The sequence below is a fragment of the Amia ocellicauda genome, chromosome 5, assembly GCF_036373705.1.
Source record: "Amia ocellicauda isolate fAmiCal2 chromosome 5, fAmiCal2.hap1, whole genome shotgun sequence".
NCBI classification, from domain to species: domain Eukaryota; kingdom Metazoa; phylum Chordata; class Actinopteri; order Amiiformes; family Amiidae; genus Amia; species Amia ocellicauda.
The window spans coordinates 23,512,868-23,529,404 of NC_089854.1; the positions used below are offsets into that span (position 1 = coordinate 23,512,868).

Sequence of the window (16,537 nt, forward strand, 5' to 3'; positions counted from 1 at the left end):
GAAACCTTAATGACTTGGAGAGGATCTGCAAAGAGGAGTGGGACAAAATCCCTCCTGAGATGTGTGCAAACCTGGTGGCCAACTACAAGAAACGTCTGACCTCTGTGATTGCCAACAAGGGTTTTGCCACCAAGTACTAAGTCGAAGGGGTCAAATACTTATTTCCATGCAAATCAATTTATAACTTTTTTGAAACGCGTTTTTCTGGATTTTTTTGTTGTTATTCTGTCTCTCACTGTTAAAATACAGCTACCATTAAAATTATAGACTGATCATTTCTTTGTCAGTGGGCAAACGTTTTTTCCCCCAATATGTCAATTAATATTTGATAGTTCAGTTTAATACCGGGTGCAACTAAATCTATTTGAAGTACGAACATAAGTAATCTGTAAAACAGCTATAACCATCCCCTTAACTCCTCCACCTCACCAGACAGCTTGTGCCTCAACCCCTGGAAGATCTAGGACACAGATAGTCTGTAACCCTGGTCCTGAGGAACCACAGTCCTGCACGTAGAGATTACAGTAAAGACACACAGGGAGAGAGCGCTGCGCGATGTCAGTGTTTGCAGAGCCGCGCTGCCGATACCCTGTGCAGTGACCTGGACACAAACACCAGGCTAAGCAATGTTTGCTGTGAGAAGCACCGCAGAAAATCTGATGACAAAGATTCAAGACTCTCCATTGCGGGTGTGCATTAAAAAAGCCTCCATCTGAGCAGATTGCAAAATGAGCACTTTCAACCTAGCCTGCTGGCTTATCTTTATGTATTGCGATAAATAAGACAGGGGGCTTTTAACTACAGATTGTGAAGCAGCAAGAAGCTTATAGGACCAGAAAATGCCATGTAGGCCATTCATAACTCTGAAAACTTGTGCTGTGCAAATGAAGGCCAAGAATAAACAGTGTTGTGATGACTTTTGATTCATTGCTACCAATGTCAATTTCTAATTAATATTAATATTATTTTGAATAAAACATTCCCATAGCAGTTTGAACACATTAAAAGCCCACACCGAACCATTTGATTGTGTTATTAAACCATGGTTATCATTGTATCTCTGTTTAGATTGATTAAATGGATTTTTAAATCATAACCATACATTTAATTAATGTCCTATAATGAAATACAAGTGCCATATGCCTGTTTTGTGCCAGGCTAGTCTGACACTGCCAGTTTACTCTCAGTAGGGACCTAGTTTCACACGTATCTGGAGAGACATGACAACTGAATCCATTTCATGCAAGCAGGACAGGGGATGCTTTTCACTGAGCTTCATCATCAGTGTGAAATAACAGATAATATTTAAATAAATGTTCACTTCCACTCCCAGCCAGCAGTCAGATGGCTTGGTGTGAGCTAATTCTCAATGTTTTTTCTTTTTATTTGATTATAAGAAGCACAATGTGGCTATGGGAACATTGTGCCCTCTTGTGGCCATAGACAAGGTGTACTGTGATATTGTTAAGACGTTGACACCTGCATCCAAGGTATTTGGAATAGTTTCCTTATCCCAAAATATTACAGGTGAAATTGTGCTGGATTCAAGACCTTGTTCTGTTATTCAAAAGAGCTACAGGAACCAGTGGTTGTATTGTAAACATCTTGATTGATCAAAGGAGTTGCTTATGGAGATCAATCTAACCTGGGCCTGGCTATTTTGTCTCAGCATCTCTGGGTTAGTGATTGATGTCCAGGTATCCTTGCAATATGACCTCCTGTAGGCTGGACCACACATCTTGTGTAAGACAAATCCTCAAAATATTGTTTATGAACCAACTCCACCCATAAGTTTCATCACCACTAGGTAAATCTTATGCTTTGTCTTCTGATCTCTCATTGGCTACAGGTCAGCCAGATGTTTGTTCTCCATCTCGTTAGAGTTCTGAATGAAATTGCTCTTCCTTTGCAGGTGGCAGGAAACACCAACAAAGAAACATGACTAATGAGAAGGACAAATTCATATATATATATATATATACACTCACCTAAAGGATTATTAGGAACACCTGTTCAATTTCTCATTAATGCAATTATCTAACCAACCAATCACATGGCAGTTGCTTCAATGCATTTAGGGGTGTGGTCCTGGTCAAGACAATCTCCTGAACTCCAAACTGAATGTCTGAATGGGAAAGAAAGGTGATTTAAGCAATTTTGAGCGTGGCATGGTTGTTGGTGCCAGACGGGCCGGTCTGAGTATTTCACAATCTGCTCAGTTACTGGGATTTTCACGCACAACCATTTCTAGGGTTTACAAAGAATGGTGTGAAAAGGGAAAAACATCCAGTATGCGGCAGTCCTGTGGGCGAAAATGCCTTGTTGATGCTAGAGGTCAGAGGAGAATGGGCCGACTGATTCAAGCTGATAGAAGAGCAACTTTGACTGAAATAACCACTCGTTACAACCGAGGTATGCAGCAAAGCATTTGTGTAGCCACAACACGTACAACCTTGAGGCGGATGGGCTACAACAGCAGAAGACCCCACCGGGTACCACTCATCTCCACTACAAATAAGAAAAAGAGGCTACAATTTGCACAAGCTCACCAAAATTGGACAGTTGAAGACTGGAAAAATGTTGCCTGGTCTGATGAGTCTCGATTTCTGTTGAGACATTCAGATGGTAGAGTCAGAATTTGGTGTAAACACAATGAGAACATGGATCCATCATGCCTTGTTACCACTGTGCAGGCTGGTGGTGGTGGTGTAATGGTGTAGGGGATGTTTTCTTGGCACACTTTAGGCCCCTTAGTGCCAATTGGGCATCGTTTAAATGCCACGGCCTACCTGAGCATTGTTTCTGACCATGTCCATCCCTTTATGACCACCATGTACCCATCCTCTGATGGCTACTTCCAGCAGGATAATGCACCATGTCACAAAGGTTGAATCATTTCAAATTGGTTTCTTGAACATGACAATGAGTTCACTGTACTAAACTGGCCCCCACAGTCACCAGATCTCAACCCAATAGAGCATCTTTGGGATGTGGTGGAACGGGAGCTTCGTGCCCTGGATGTGCATCCCACAAATCTCCATCAACTGCAAGATGCTATCCTATCAATATGGGCCAACATTTCTAAAGAATGCTTTCAGCACCTTGTTGCCACGTAGAATTAAGGCAGTTCTGAAGGCAAAAGGGGGTTAAACACTATATATATATATATATATATATATATATATATATATATATATAGTGACGGAACGGGTTTCCGTGCCTTTAAGGAATGTCCGCCCAAGGTAGAAAACTACATGTCCCAGGAGCCCCTGCAGAAGAGACAGGAAGGGGCTCTTGTGTATATAAGGGAGCAGGCAGAGAGAATCAGGACAGTTGGTGGGAGGTTGCAGGCAGGGACAGACACGAGCTGGGAAAAGCCTAAGAGGAGCTGCTAGAACCTGTTGCAAGCTGCACACTTCACAGAAGGATATGTACCATCAAACTGCCCGTGTGTATAGTTGGTAAGAGAGTATACTGGCGAGTGAGTATAATCGCCAAACCCTTGCTAATAGTCACTCGAATACTAATAATAATAAAATACACTGTAGCTTGGGGAAAGACAAAAACCTGTTTAGGGAACCCGGGATTGTGGGGATAGTCCATCAATGCAGGACACTAATAATTGAAGACCACACGGACATTCTAACCTGGGAATTGTCATCCTGCCACCTGCTGGTGGTTTGGGGAGAAATAGTTTTCCCAAAAGGACTTCCCTTGTGTTTGTGGGGTTCCTGAACAGATGTGGTAATAGAGAGGGAAAGGAAGAAAGTCAGGTAGGCCTGGACAAGGCTAGGCATTTATTGTTTTGTTTTGTTCAATTGAGTGTGTATTACATTTTGGTTTGCATTAAACTTACCTGGGCAGAAGAGTCCTTTCCACAAAGCCCCTGTCTGGACGGCTCATTCTTCACTCACCCACTTACCGGTCAGTCACATATGGTGTCAGCAGTGGGATAAAAAAATTGATCAGGAAAATCAATCAACCCACAGTAGAGATGACAGACCTGAATGCCCTTGTGACTGCGCTAGTGAACGCCACCGTGGTTCAGCAGGAGACTAACTGGTTACAGGCACAACAACTCGAGCAAGCCAGAGAAGAACGAATCACCATCATACAGTGGCTGGAGAAGATGGCCATTACTCTGACCCCCACCTACGCAATTAGGTCCACCCATGTCCTCCAAAAGATGACAAAAGAGGACGACGTGGAAGCATTCCTCCTAGCCTTTGAGTGAACCGCCACCAGGGAGGGCTGGGCCCCAGAGAAGTGGGCCGGGATCCTGGCGCCTTTCCTTCTAGGGGAGGCCCAAAAGGTGTATTATGACTTGGCCACTGAGCTGGCAGACGACTACACACATTTAAAGGCAGAAATTCTGGCAAGAGCTGGAGTAACTTCAGCTGTCCGGGCCCAAAAGTACCATGCATGGGAATACAAACAGGAACACCACCCCGCTCACAAATGTTTGATTTGATCCATCTGGCGACCAGGTGGTTGCGTCTGGAAGTGAACGGGGCAGAGAAAGTAGTGGAGGTGGTTATGGATCGATATCTTCGGGCCCTACCTGCACCCCTACGGAAGTGGGTGGGACAGGGGAACCCCACCGCCGTCAATGATTTCGTTGACCTCGTAGAAAGACAGCTGGCCGCAGAGGATCTAGCTCATTCCCCTGTTACCACATCACCACCCCGGAACCCCTCCCGGAGTACATGGAAGCCACAACCAATGCCCTGGTTGGGTAAGAAACCGGCGATGCCGGAAGGGGGTGAAGAGCGGTCTCTGACCGTGAAGGGACTGTATAGAGAGTTTGTTCCTAGTCCAAGGGGTGGGGAACCATCAGTCTTTAGATGCTATTAATGTAACAAAATAGGTCATACAGCCAAGTATTGTAAACAGCCTGAGGACATGGATTGTAGTCTGGGGGAATCATTTGTGGGCAGTATTATTGTAAAAAAATTGGGGGGAAATAAATACCCCTACTTGATGCAGGTGGTGGTAAATGGGAAAAATGCTGAGACCCTTATGGACTCTGGGAGCGCCCTCCGAGTGGGGGTAGTGCCAAAGCTACCCCATGAGGTAATTCTGGGTAGAGACTTCCCAGGATTTAAGACCCTGGTACAAAACAAAAATGAATTGGCTAACCCTGCGGTACGCTCAATAATGAAGGGAGGGCCCACAGAGAGCCCAGCTGAAGGTTTCCCATTTGCTGACCTAGAGGTCTTTGAAGCGCCTTCCGAGAAGTTACGGAAGACGAAGAATCAAAAACGGGTAGACAAACAGCGAGGGGCTCCCATACAGGTAGCTTTAATAGGGGAACCGGGGAAACGACAAGGGAAGGGAGTGGCCACACAGTGTACGGAAACAGAAATCCTGGGGGAGACACATGTCACCCCTGCGTCTGTTGATCCCGTAGACAGGACGGAGGATTGGACACCACCGTTTAGAACAGAGGGGACCCGATTTGTTACTGAACAGGCTAATGACCCCACCTTGGCTAACATCAAGACCCGAGTGACGGAGATAAACGGGGAGGTTGTAGAAAATGTACTAGTTAATCCTCTAGAACATTTTATAATAAAAAATTACCTGCTCTACCGGTGCACAGATAGAGGGAACTCCAGTGGAACAACTCCTAGTACCTAGGGCATATCAAAATACGGTCCTACGACTGGCACACACACATCTGTTTGGGGCCCACCTAGGGGTAGAGAAAACCTTGCAAAGAATATTAAGGCAGTTTTATTGGTTAGGCATACGGAAAGCCGTAGAACGCTACTGCAAGTCCTGTCTGGAGTGCCAGCGCGCAAGTCCAAGGCCCTCTCTACGAGCACCCCTGCAGCCACTACCTTTCATAGAAATTCCATTTGAGCGCATCGCCATGGATATCGTAGGGCCGCTTAACAAGTCGGCTCGGGGTCACTGGTATATACTGGTGATTATGGACTATGCCACTAGGTACCCAGAGGCTATTCCATTACATAATACAGCCACAAAAACTATAGTTAAGGAGCTAGTCCAGGTAATGTCCCGGGTAGGAATCCCAAAAGAGGTCCTAACCGACCAAGGGACCCCATTCATGAGCAAACTTATGAAAGATTTGTGCAAAACTCTGCACATCACAGCGTTACGCACCTTGGTGTACCACCCACAGACCGACGGGCTTGTCGAAAGATTCAATAAAACCTTAAAATCCATGCTGAGGAAAGTAGCAGACAAAGAAGGCAGGGATTGGGACCTGCTACTGCCCTTTCTCATGTTTGCCATTCAAGAGGTTCCGCAGGCATCAACAGGGTTCTCCCCATTTGAACTGTTATACGGACGCCACTCACGGGGCATTCTGGACCTCACTAAGGAAACCTGGGAGGAACAGGGCCTAAGGGGGCGTAATGTAGGAGAACATATTCTCCAGTTACAGGACCGAATAGATACGGTCACCCCAATTGTCCGTGAACACCTTGAACGGGCACAAGAGATCCAGGCATATCAATATAACAAAACTGCCTGGATCAGAAAATTCAGCCCAGGAGATCGTGTGATGGTCTTAGTACCTACCCAGAGAGTAAGCTCTTTTCCCATTGGCAGGGACCATATGAAATCGTTGAGCAGATTGGGGAGGTTAATTATAAAGTACATCAACCCAATCATAGAAAGACCAAACAAATTTACCATGTCAATCTCCTAAAGCCGTGGGTAGACAGGGAGGCTGAGAGTGCGCTTGTGGAAATGGGGATAGAGGAACATATGGTAAATATAGGGCCAGAGCTGGATGAGGGTCAAATTCAGGAGGTCCGCGAAATGGTCAGGTCCAACCAGGACGTGTTCTCAGACAAACCAGGGAGAACCTCGATTATTTGTCATGATATAATAACCATCCCAGGGGAGCGCATCAGAATAAGGCCATATCGAATACCTGAAGCAAAAAGGTTAGACATCCATAGGGAATTGGAGAATATGTTAAAACTAGGTGCGATAGAAGAGTCTAAGAGTCCCTGGAACAGCCCCATCATAATGGTCGCAAAACCGAATGGCAGTTGGAGGTTCTGTAATGACTTCTGAAAAATAAAACAGTATTTCCAAATTTGATGCGTACCCCATGCCCAGGGTAGACGAATTAATCGAGCGTCTGGGGAAGGCCAATTACATTACGACTCTTGACCTCACGAAAGGGTACTGGCAAATCCCTTTGAGTGAGAAGAGCAGTTTTCCACTCCACGGGGTCTGTTCCAGTATAGAGTTATGCCCTTCGGACTTCATGGCGCACCGGCAACATTCCAGCACCTGATGGATCGGGTGTTGCAGCCACACGAGGCTTACGCGGTTGCCTACATTGACGACATAGTGATTTTTTCACAGGGGTGGAAGGATCACCTACAACAAGTTGAGGTGGTGGTACAGGCACTGAGACAGGCATCCCTCACGGCAAATCCAGATAAATGTTTTGTGGGCCTACGAGAGGCTAAATACTTGGGGTTTGTAGTGGGGAGGGGAAAGATAAAACCACAGATAGGAAAAGTGGAAGCTATTAGTGCTTGGCCGACCCCAAAGGACAAGATGCAATTACGAGCCTTCTTAGGGTTGGCTGGCTACTATAGACGGTTTGTTCCAGATTTTTCAACCATTGCAGCCCCGCCGACGGACCTTTTAAAGAAAACCGCCCCAAATAAAATAAAGTGGACATCGGAGGCTGAGCTAGCCTTCCAAGAGGTCAAAACCCTCCTGTGTACTGACCCCGTCCTTAGGGTCCCTGACTTCTCCCGGCCGTTCATTGTGCAAACGGATGCATCGGAAATCGGTATAGGCGCAGTATTATCCCAGGTGATCGAAGGAGAGGAGCACCCTGTCATATACTTAAGTCGGAAGTTGTTACCCAGAGAGGAAAACTATGCAGTAGTGGAGAAAGAATGTCTAGCCATAAAATGGGCCATTAACACCCTGAAGTATTACCTGCTAGGGAGGGAAATTTGTCTTGGTCACTGATCACTCCCCTCTTCGTTGGATGAAAGATGATAAAGAGACAAATGCCCAGGTCACCAGATGGTTCTTGGCCTTCCAACAATACAAGTTCTCTATCGAACATCACAGTGGGGCCAAACATGCTAACGCCGATGGCTCTCCAGGGTGCATTCGGGTTGGGAGGTTGACCGCTCCACGCCGATGGCGTTGAAGCTGGGGGGAAGGATATGTGACGGAATGGGGCTCTGTCCCTTTAAGGAATGTCCGCCCAAGGTAGAAAACTACATGTCCCAGAAGCCCCTGCAGTAGAGACAGGAAGGGGCTCTTGTGTATATAAGGGAGCAGGCAGAGAGAATCAGGACAGTTGGTGGGAGGTTGCAGCCAGGGACAGACACGAGCTGGGAAAAGCCTAAGAGGAGCTGCTAGAACCTGTTGCAAGCTGCACACTTCACAGAAGGATATGTACCATCAAACTGCCCGTGTGTATAGTTGGTAAGAGAGTATACTGGCGAGTGAGTATAATCGCCAAACCCTTGCTAATAGTCACTCGAATACTAATAATAATAAAATACCCTGTAGCTTGGGGAAAGACAAAAACCTGTTTAGGGAACCCGGGATTGTGGGGATAGTCCATCATTGCAGGACACTAATAATTGAAGATCCACACGGACATTCTAACCTGGGAATTGTCATCCTGCCACCTGCTGGTGGTTGGGGAGAAATAGTTTTCCCAAAAGGACTTCCCCTGTGTTTGTGGGGTTCCTGAACAGATGTGGTAATAGAGAGGGAAAGGAAGAAAGTCAGGTAGGCCTGGACAAGGCTAGGCATTTATTGTTTTGTTTTGTTCAATTGAGTGTGTATTACATTTTGGTTTGCATTAAACTTACCTGGGCAGAAGAGTCCTTTCCACAAAGCCCCTTCACTCACCCACTTACTGGTCAGTCACAATATATATATATATATATATATATATATATATATACTGCTGAGGAGTGAGAATGCGGATATCTATCATTGCTTCATTTAATTTATTTCTTCCTTTAATGTAAGCCTTCTGTAATTGTGAAATAAATGTGTGATTTTGCTTTTGATCCCAGGGCTGAAAACAATGTAGTTTTAATGTTTCACATCATTATTAGGTATTAGATACCTTTCATCCATAGACAGGGTTAAGTGTTGTTTGGATGAAAAGGAAGCAAATCAAATGTCCCATGCCACCACCAACCTCACTGCCTTTGTGACGCCATATGGCCTTTTTACGGCAGTCAGAGGACACAGCGGCCACTATCGATTTTTTTTTTTTTTTTTTTTTAATGCTGCTCACTAATTAGGCATGTTTCACCCTGCAGCAGGGAATACTACAATTGCAGACTGTGTCATTGTATCACATGCTACAAGCATGCATGCAGACCAAGGTATTGGTATTGCAGCACACACATAATACACACACTCACTCACACATCGATTCTCTTGAGTTTTTCAGCTCTGTAAAGACTGAAGTGCATTTAAAAGCGAAAAAGGTTACCATAGGTACCGTCAGAATCAACAAATGTAACCTTTCAAACAGTGCTATGACTGTCACCACTATATTTAAATCCACTCTCTATTGAACTGTGTCTTTGTCATTTAAATCTGAGTGACAGATTTTTAAAAGTCACTGTGGGTTCATCGTGTTGTGACCAGGTATCTGATTTTCAAATGTTAGGTTTGATATTCGGCGTAGATGGTTTGGAGGCATGAAAAATCAAATTTTTTTGGTTGGTTGCAACTTGCCCTATTGCTGGTAGCCAGTTTTTTAGTCTCTAACCTGAAATCTGCCAAAGTACACGCTGTAAGCAAACAGAACAAAGCTGCAGTTAAAAGACATTGCTCGACATCTACAGCTGACACATTTCTCTTCCCCTCAGGGGAAAATTATATAGATTCAGAAGACAATGCCAAAAATAAAGTGGCCCAAAAATAATTGATGGGTCTTGCCTGCATGGGGCCTGTTACAGCTGAAGACTTCATTATTTGGTTTCAGGGACCTAGAAAGCTCTATGAAGGACTGACGGAAGTGAATTTGAACTTCAGCAAACAGAACATTACACTGTCAGAAATGAATGAAAAAATGAATTATTTACTAACTTACACGTCTTAGATACAGCCTTAATTGGAATAAAATCATGTGATGCATTCCTGAGGGGCTAAAGACATGGCTTACAGTTTGTGGTGACTTAAAGACAAGTATGAAAACAACAGTGAATGGTTAGCCACGATGCTTCCTTTTTTATTCTTCACAAACATGAACATTGTCCATTTTGAACTCAGAGATGGAAGGAAGGAGTTCAGGAAAAATGTTAGCCCAACACCTGACTAGCTGTGACCATGGGGATGGCAGAGATTGGTCTTCTTGGTCTCATCAGAACATATCTAGGAGGATTGAGGTAAATGGTTTCTTTTTCATAAAACAAGTGACAATACAATGTTTTCATAAAATCACAAAGAGACACCTAAAAATGAACAGCCAGAGTCTACCTTTGTCCTTTGTTAATTTATTCTGGTTTGTTAGTTTATTCTACAAACCAAATCAATCAGTTAATAATGATATGAATACTAATAATATCACTGTGATTCTAATAATAATTTTCATCATCATCATCACAACAAAGAGAAAAGGGTACCAATCCCAGCATGAGAATGTATGTTGTTTCTTAATCAGCCTTTTTTTTATTTCTGGTTCTTTTTCATAAATCTGTTTTATTAAGAGTCCGTCCGCCGCTTCCCTCTCCCCAGTTGGCCACAGATCGATGCCGTACAACAGTGAAAGGGAAACTCAAAATCAAAGTGGTTGTCATGGCAACGGCCCTGCCAGATTCCACCAATCAATGGGTCCGCAAGGCTGCGATTTGCCTGGAAGGACCAGCGTCCTACATAAAGCGTGTGGGACTGGGAGTCTGAGCCACACGGGGCAACCCACTTCACCACGAACACAGGCAGGCACAGCAGGGCAAGGACACCGTACAGCCACGCAAGACAAGAGAGGAAGGATAAGGGGAGAACAAAAAAGCGAAAGACAAATGGCTTTCATCTTTCCTGGAGGGATTCTCTCCCAGCTGTACCTGGGGATCCTGTTTGGTGCTTTCTGCTTCCAAACTATGACTGTCAGTGGAGGTAAGGTGCCATCCCATCTGAATTTCAGCTGAATATATTCCTGTTTCTCTGTCTGTCTGTTTGCTTTTGAATGTAGGAAGCAATGAATAGATACCCAGTTTCAAAGGTTAACCCCAAAGGAGAAAGAAAGACCTTGATGTTCAATGAGATTAACTCTGTGAAGGCTGCAGAAAGTCAGTGACGGGTATGTGTTTGCATCTCCTCCGAAATCAAGCCCTCGGGCTTGGAAAAGACGGGTAAATGCATAGTTATGAGCACAGAAGCTTTCTCTCACTTCCTGTCTTTACACTTTCATTCTGCAGTCTATTTTCAATCTGCTGATGGTGGGGATGGTTTACCCTTGCTTTGACATTACTAGTGTGAGTCGAATTCCCTGGCGAGAGGGTCATGAATCACATCTGGAGTATAAAATACTGCATCTGATTTCCTTAAATCTGTGCCTTTTTTAAAGAGATATTCCATTGTGACACATATACAAAAGTACAGAGATTGAGTACGGTTTTCTAGGTTACAGTCCAGGTATTCTTCGGGGAGCTGTGTGAGTCTAACCCATTTTCCTGTCACTTAGTTCTTCCTTTCTGACACTTAGTCGAACCCCATCTTCTGCTCAGTTTTTGTTCCATATTGATATGTTCCTGAGGTCAGTTAGAGTCCCTTGTAGCTGCAGCACAGGAACTGAGCATTGGATTATTGTGGTGATGGAGTTATAGTAATCGAGTGCACAGTTTCAATGTAGACTACAATTAGACTAAAAATACAATCTTTTAACCCTACTGAAGTAATGACATGAAAACACACACACTCACAAAAGGGAGATTAAATCAGATTAAAATACATTGCTTTTAAAGCGTTTAATATGAAAGAGTAGTTACACCTGTTTTTAGATGTAAAAAAAAAAAAAAGATTTTGTATAATATTAATAATAATAATAATAATAATAATAATAATAATAATAATAATAATAATAATAATAATTATTATTATTATTATTATTATTATTATTATTATTATTATACATTAAACCATTATGTTTAGAGGCTTTATTAGGCAACAGTCAAAAGCAGATAGTTACAGTGCAAGTGAAGTGTTTTTGCATAGCAGATAATTGTTAATTAGGACGAGAGGGATGCCAATTAACCGCCCTCTTTATGGAGAGGGGCCACTTGCCTTTGAACTGAAAACTGGAGCAGACGCACCACCAGCTGTGCAGGAACAGCTGTACAGCCAGTGTCACAGGACTTGGCATCTAATTATGATTCCACTTCAAATGTTCCTTCCTGCAAGATAAAACTAAACTGTATTCATACACTGATAAATAAAAATGCTGTGGAGCAGTGGTTCTCAACCCTGGTCCTGGAGTACCCCCTGCCCTGCTGGTTTTTGTATCAACTGAGCTCTCAATTACGTAATTGAACCCTTAACAAATATTTTCTTAAATCAGGGCCTTTCAATTATTTTATACAGTAGTGGTTTTAAGTTGAGCATAAAATTGTACAAGGAACATAAGCAACGCCTGAGACTGTCTCTCAGTGAATGTCCACAGCAAGATGATCTCCAATGTGCCCCTGCAGGTCCTAATCCCGACAGCATGCTGGAGAGCGGTGCCACGGTCATCAATCACTCGATGATCCTGGTCCAGAGGCTGGAGGCACTGCTGGTCCAGGGCAACGGCAGCGATGTGACCCTGCGCGTCCAGACACTGCACTCGGACGAGGTGAAGGTGATCGCAGCCCATGCCCTGGTGCTGTCCCTGCAGAGCGAGGTGTTCGAGGGGCTGCTGCACAGCCGCAACTCCAGCTCGCTGACCCTGCGGGAGCCAATGGACTGTGCCGCGGTCTTCGACAAGTTCATCAGGTAGGTGTCTGGGACGGGCCGGCCTGGCACACCTGCACCGCACTGCACGAGGGGTAGACATGTCTGTGTGTCTAGAGGAAAGGTGGAGATATAGTTGGCAATGAAAATAGTTGAGCTAGCAATGGCAAATTCTGGGTCACAGGGCGATAATGACACATTATAATCTGAATTAAAAAAAATACAAAATATCATCGTTTTGGTTATGTCAATCATTACTGTTCATTGTGTCCCTCTTTTAATGAGGGCATAACTGTTTTGTTTTGTAACTGTGTTAGAAATCAGATTAAGGGCTGAACCCCTACATTTATTTTATGTTCAGGGCAACATTTTAACAAAATCAAACATGTTTTGCTTAATAATGTAATTTGTTAATTAGGACTAAGTGTACAGATTTCAAGTATTACCAGCAGAGTTCTTGTTCCTGTCAAAAGTGACAGCTACTCTATGGTGTGACTTCATTTCTCACAGATGCTTAGTGTATTTCATATGACCAAGTGGGATGTGTAAAACACAAAATTATCTTTCACAACTTGCCAACTAAGGCATATGACACGGAGCTGAAGATTTTCCCCCTAACTATGGACCTGTTGTTCCATCTAGTGGCCGTCCACTGAATTACAGCGCCCTCGGACGATTTCTGTGCAACTCTGTGCATCTGTAGCAGACAGCAGCAGATCAATATATCAAGCTGCTAATTGGCTGCTGTGGATAACAGTGAGCTGCGTGCATTCAGCCTGGTCTCTGTGCTCTCTCTCTTTGTGCAGGTATCTGTACTGCGGGGAGATTGCAGTGCAGCTGGAACAGGCCATCCCTCTGCACAAACTGGCCAGTAAATACCGCGTGACAGCCCTGCAGACAGGACTCAGCCTGTACATGACGCAACACCTGGCCAGTGACTCCACCAATGGCCATGTGGTCAGCTGGTACCACTACGCCATGCAGACAGGGGATGTGGCTCTGAGGGACAGCTGCCTGCAGTTCCTCTCCTGGAACCTGTCCTCGGTCTTCCACAGTGGGGAGTGGGGCTCAGTGAGCGACGACTTGCTCCTGTCGCTGCTGCAGCGCTCAGACCTCATCTTGCAGAGCGAGCTGGAGCTCTTCGAGGCCCTGGAGGCCTGGATTGGGCAGAACCAACCGGGGGGCCTGACCATTGAGAACTCCTTGAGGGCCGTGCGATATGCCATGATCTCCCCCCAGCAGCTGTTCCGACTGCAGAAACAGTCCCCGGTGTTGCTCAAATACCACGAGTCGGTGCGGGACCTGCTGTACATGGCCTTCCAGTTCCACTCCGCCTCCCCTCTACAGCTGGCCAAGTACTTCGACGTCAACTGCAGCCTCTTCACGCCCCGTAACTACCTCTCGGCAGCCTGGGGGTCCCCTTGGATCATCAACAACCCCACTCGGGACGACCGCAGCACGAGCTTTCAGACTCAGTTGGGACCCAGTGGCCACGATGCCAGCAAGAAGGTGACCTGGAATGCGCTGTTCTCCCCGCGGTGGCTCCCCGTCAGCCTGCGGCCTGTGTACACGGAGCACGGCGCCATCCAGGCAGCGCGCTCTGACAACGGCCACCCCCGCATCATCGTCACCCCCGCCACCTCCAGCGCGGACTTTGCCGGCGTCAGCTTCCAGAAGACGGTGATCGTGGCGGCGCGGCAGCAGGGCAAGGTGGTGGTGCGCCACGTCTACAACTTCCACCAGAGCACCGAGGAGACCGGGGACTTCCTGGCGGAGGCCGACCTGCAGAAACGGGCCTCCGAGTACCTCATCGACAGCTCGCTCTACATGCACATCGTGGTCAAGCCCATCTACCACAGTCTCATCAAGGCCAAGAAGTGAACCCCTGCACCCCTCGCGCTCCACACATGCCGACACAACAACACACTCAGATCGACACACTCAATACACAGGCGTGCTGCACATGCCTTTTTGAACATAGAATATAGAGTTTCATGTTTATAGAGGCAGTATGTCTCTTCTAATCATGCTGGAGTTTCACTTGGATGCAATTTCAAAGTTGCCTATGTTTTTCTTTTCATTTAGTGTAGTAAACGTATAGTAAATAGATACTGACAAGAATCTGGATGTTTTGCTTTGTTTTTTCCCTTGCTTCTCCAGAACTTCCCTGTCAAGGTTTGATACATCTTATTGACTCTGTCCAGCCTCAAGGATGGATATGAAGAGTACTGCATCACAGTTTGGGGCAGTGAATGCAGTTTTAGTTTTGGTTGGTAAATAATTATCTATACAACAACGGTTTATCCGAGGTATACATAGTGGCATATGGACACATAATTTCAAACAAACCACATCTTCTTTGCTCTTACAACCTTAAAAGGAAAAGTTTTTTTTTAATATTTGTAGTTTACCATGCTTTCATAGATATTCTAACTACAAAAACTGCACTAGCCTTTCATAGTCAGTGTTTACAGAGTAAAATAAAATACATATTTACAATGCTGTCTTAATAAAATATATTGCTAGACTGTGTTTAATGCAAAATGGTCAGTACAGAACTATTTATAGCGAAATCTCACTATGATGGTGCTAACATTCCTTTCTCCAAGCGGAAGAACAGAGCGAGCAGAGGCCAAGCTACAGCTAACCAAAATCACACACATACTCAAGAACACGCAGACACACACACGTTTAGATACATGCATCACGCAACAATTCACAAAGACACACAATTATCATACACACATTACACATGATATGCATGATGTCAATGGGGGATACTTTCTATTGCTCCTCAAAATTGAATTGACCCCCAAAATGTATTGTTATAGTCACTGTTATCTCAGACATAATGGGATAATTTAATTTATGGGCCAAGACCTGATGCTAAGAAATTATGACCACAAAAATTGAAATTGTCATTTTCATCCATAGCTTTCCCGTGACATGGTCCTCAGCAGCCTCAGCTGTCTATATCTTAGAGTAACTCGACATCCCATCTGAAAAGCTGTCTTACTGCAGACATTTCTTTGTTGGAGAAGAATCCAATTGTGGCTAATGGAACCACCAGGAGAGTCTGAAATCCCAGAGTTTGCAGTCTTCTGTGAAAGACTGAAAGCCAGTTTGGGCCTGCCAATTGAGGGACGGTGCATATGAAGTGAATTCCAGGTTTTATTTCAACGTTTTTCATGCTGCACTTGAATTTTTGCTAGATGGTTGCAAAGGAACACTATCTATTTGCTGTGCTGTATTAATTATTATTATTATTATTATTATTATTATTATTATTATTATTATTATTATTATTATTATTATGTGCTACTTCAGTTCCCAGTCCTTCGGTTCATATTTAGAACTCATTGGCACTGTGGTTTGGGACTGAGTCGTGTGGGTTTTGGAAAACTACAGTTGTTCAGAGATGCCAGTCTAGAATTATTATTGATAATTATTATTAATGAACAAACATTATCTCTGCTCCTCAATAAAGAGCTCAATTATTTTTCTCAGGCTGCTGTCTGTGTGTTTGTGAGGCCTGCTTCCTGGTAAATGCAGCCTACTCAAATCGATGTGTGCTTTAGTGATACCGGATGATGTACTGCTGTGCCGGCGCATCTAAAATGTC

General features: G+C 44.5%; 1 protein-coding gene across 1 annotated transcript; it reads left to right on the forward strand.

Annotated features, from left to right (window-relative positions):
- The first annotated feature begins 10,879 nt into the window (after positions 1-10,879).
- On the forward strand, positions 10,880-15,459 carry btbd17a (BTB (POZ) domain containing 17a). Its single transcript, XM_066704412.1, has 3 exons — positions 10,880-11,103; positions 12,675-12,957; positions 13,722-15,459. The coding sequence occupies exons 1-3, from the start codon at positions 11,010-11,012 to the stop codon at positions 14,794-14,796; spliced, it is 1,452 nt and encodes a 483-aa protein (XP_066560509.1). The 5' UTR covers positions 10,880-11,009; the 3' UTR covers positions 14,797-15,459.
- The last annotated feature ends 1,078 nt before the right edge of the window (positions 15,460-16,537 follow it).

What these genes read in the sequence shown, in the direction of transcription:
- btbd17a (XM_066704412.1), top strand. Translation starts at nt 11,010, where the DNA reads ATGGCTTTCATCTTTCCTGGAGGGATTCTCTCCCAGCTGTACCTGGGG. An exon ending in AACTATGACTGTCAGTGGAG is followed by an intron (nt 11,104 to 12,674) that starts GTAAGGTGCCAT and finishes GTGCCCCTGCAG; the next exon opens with GTCCTAATCCCGACAGCATG. An exon ending in GTCTTCGACAAGTTCATCAG is followed by an intron (nt 12,958 to 13,721) that starts GTAGGTGTCTGG and finishes CTCTTTGTGCAG; the next exon opens with GTATCTGTACTGCGGGGAGA.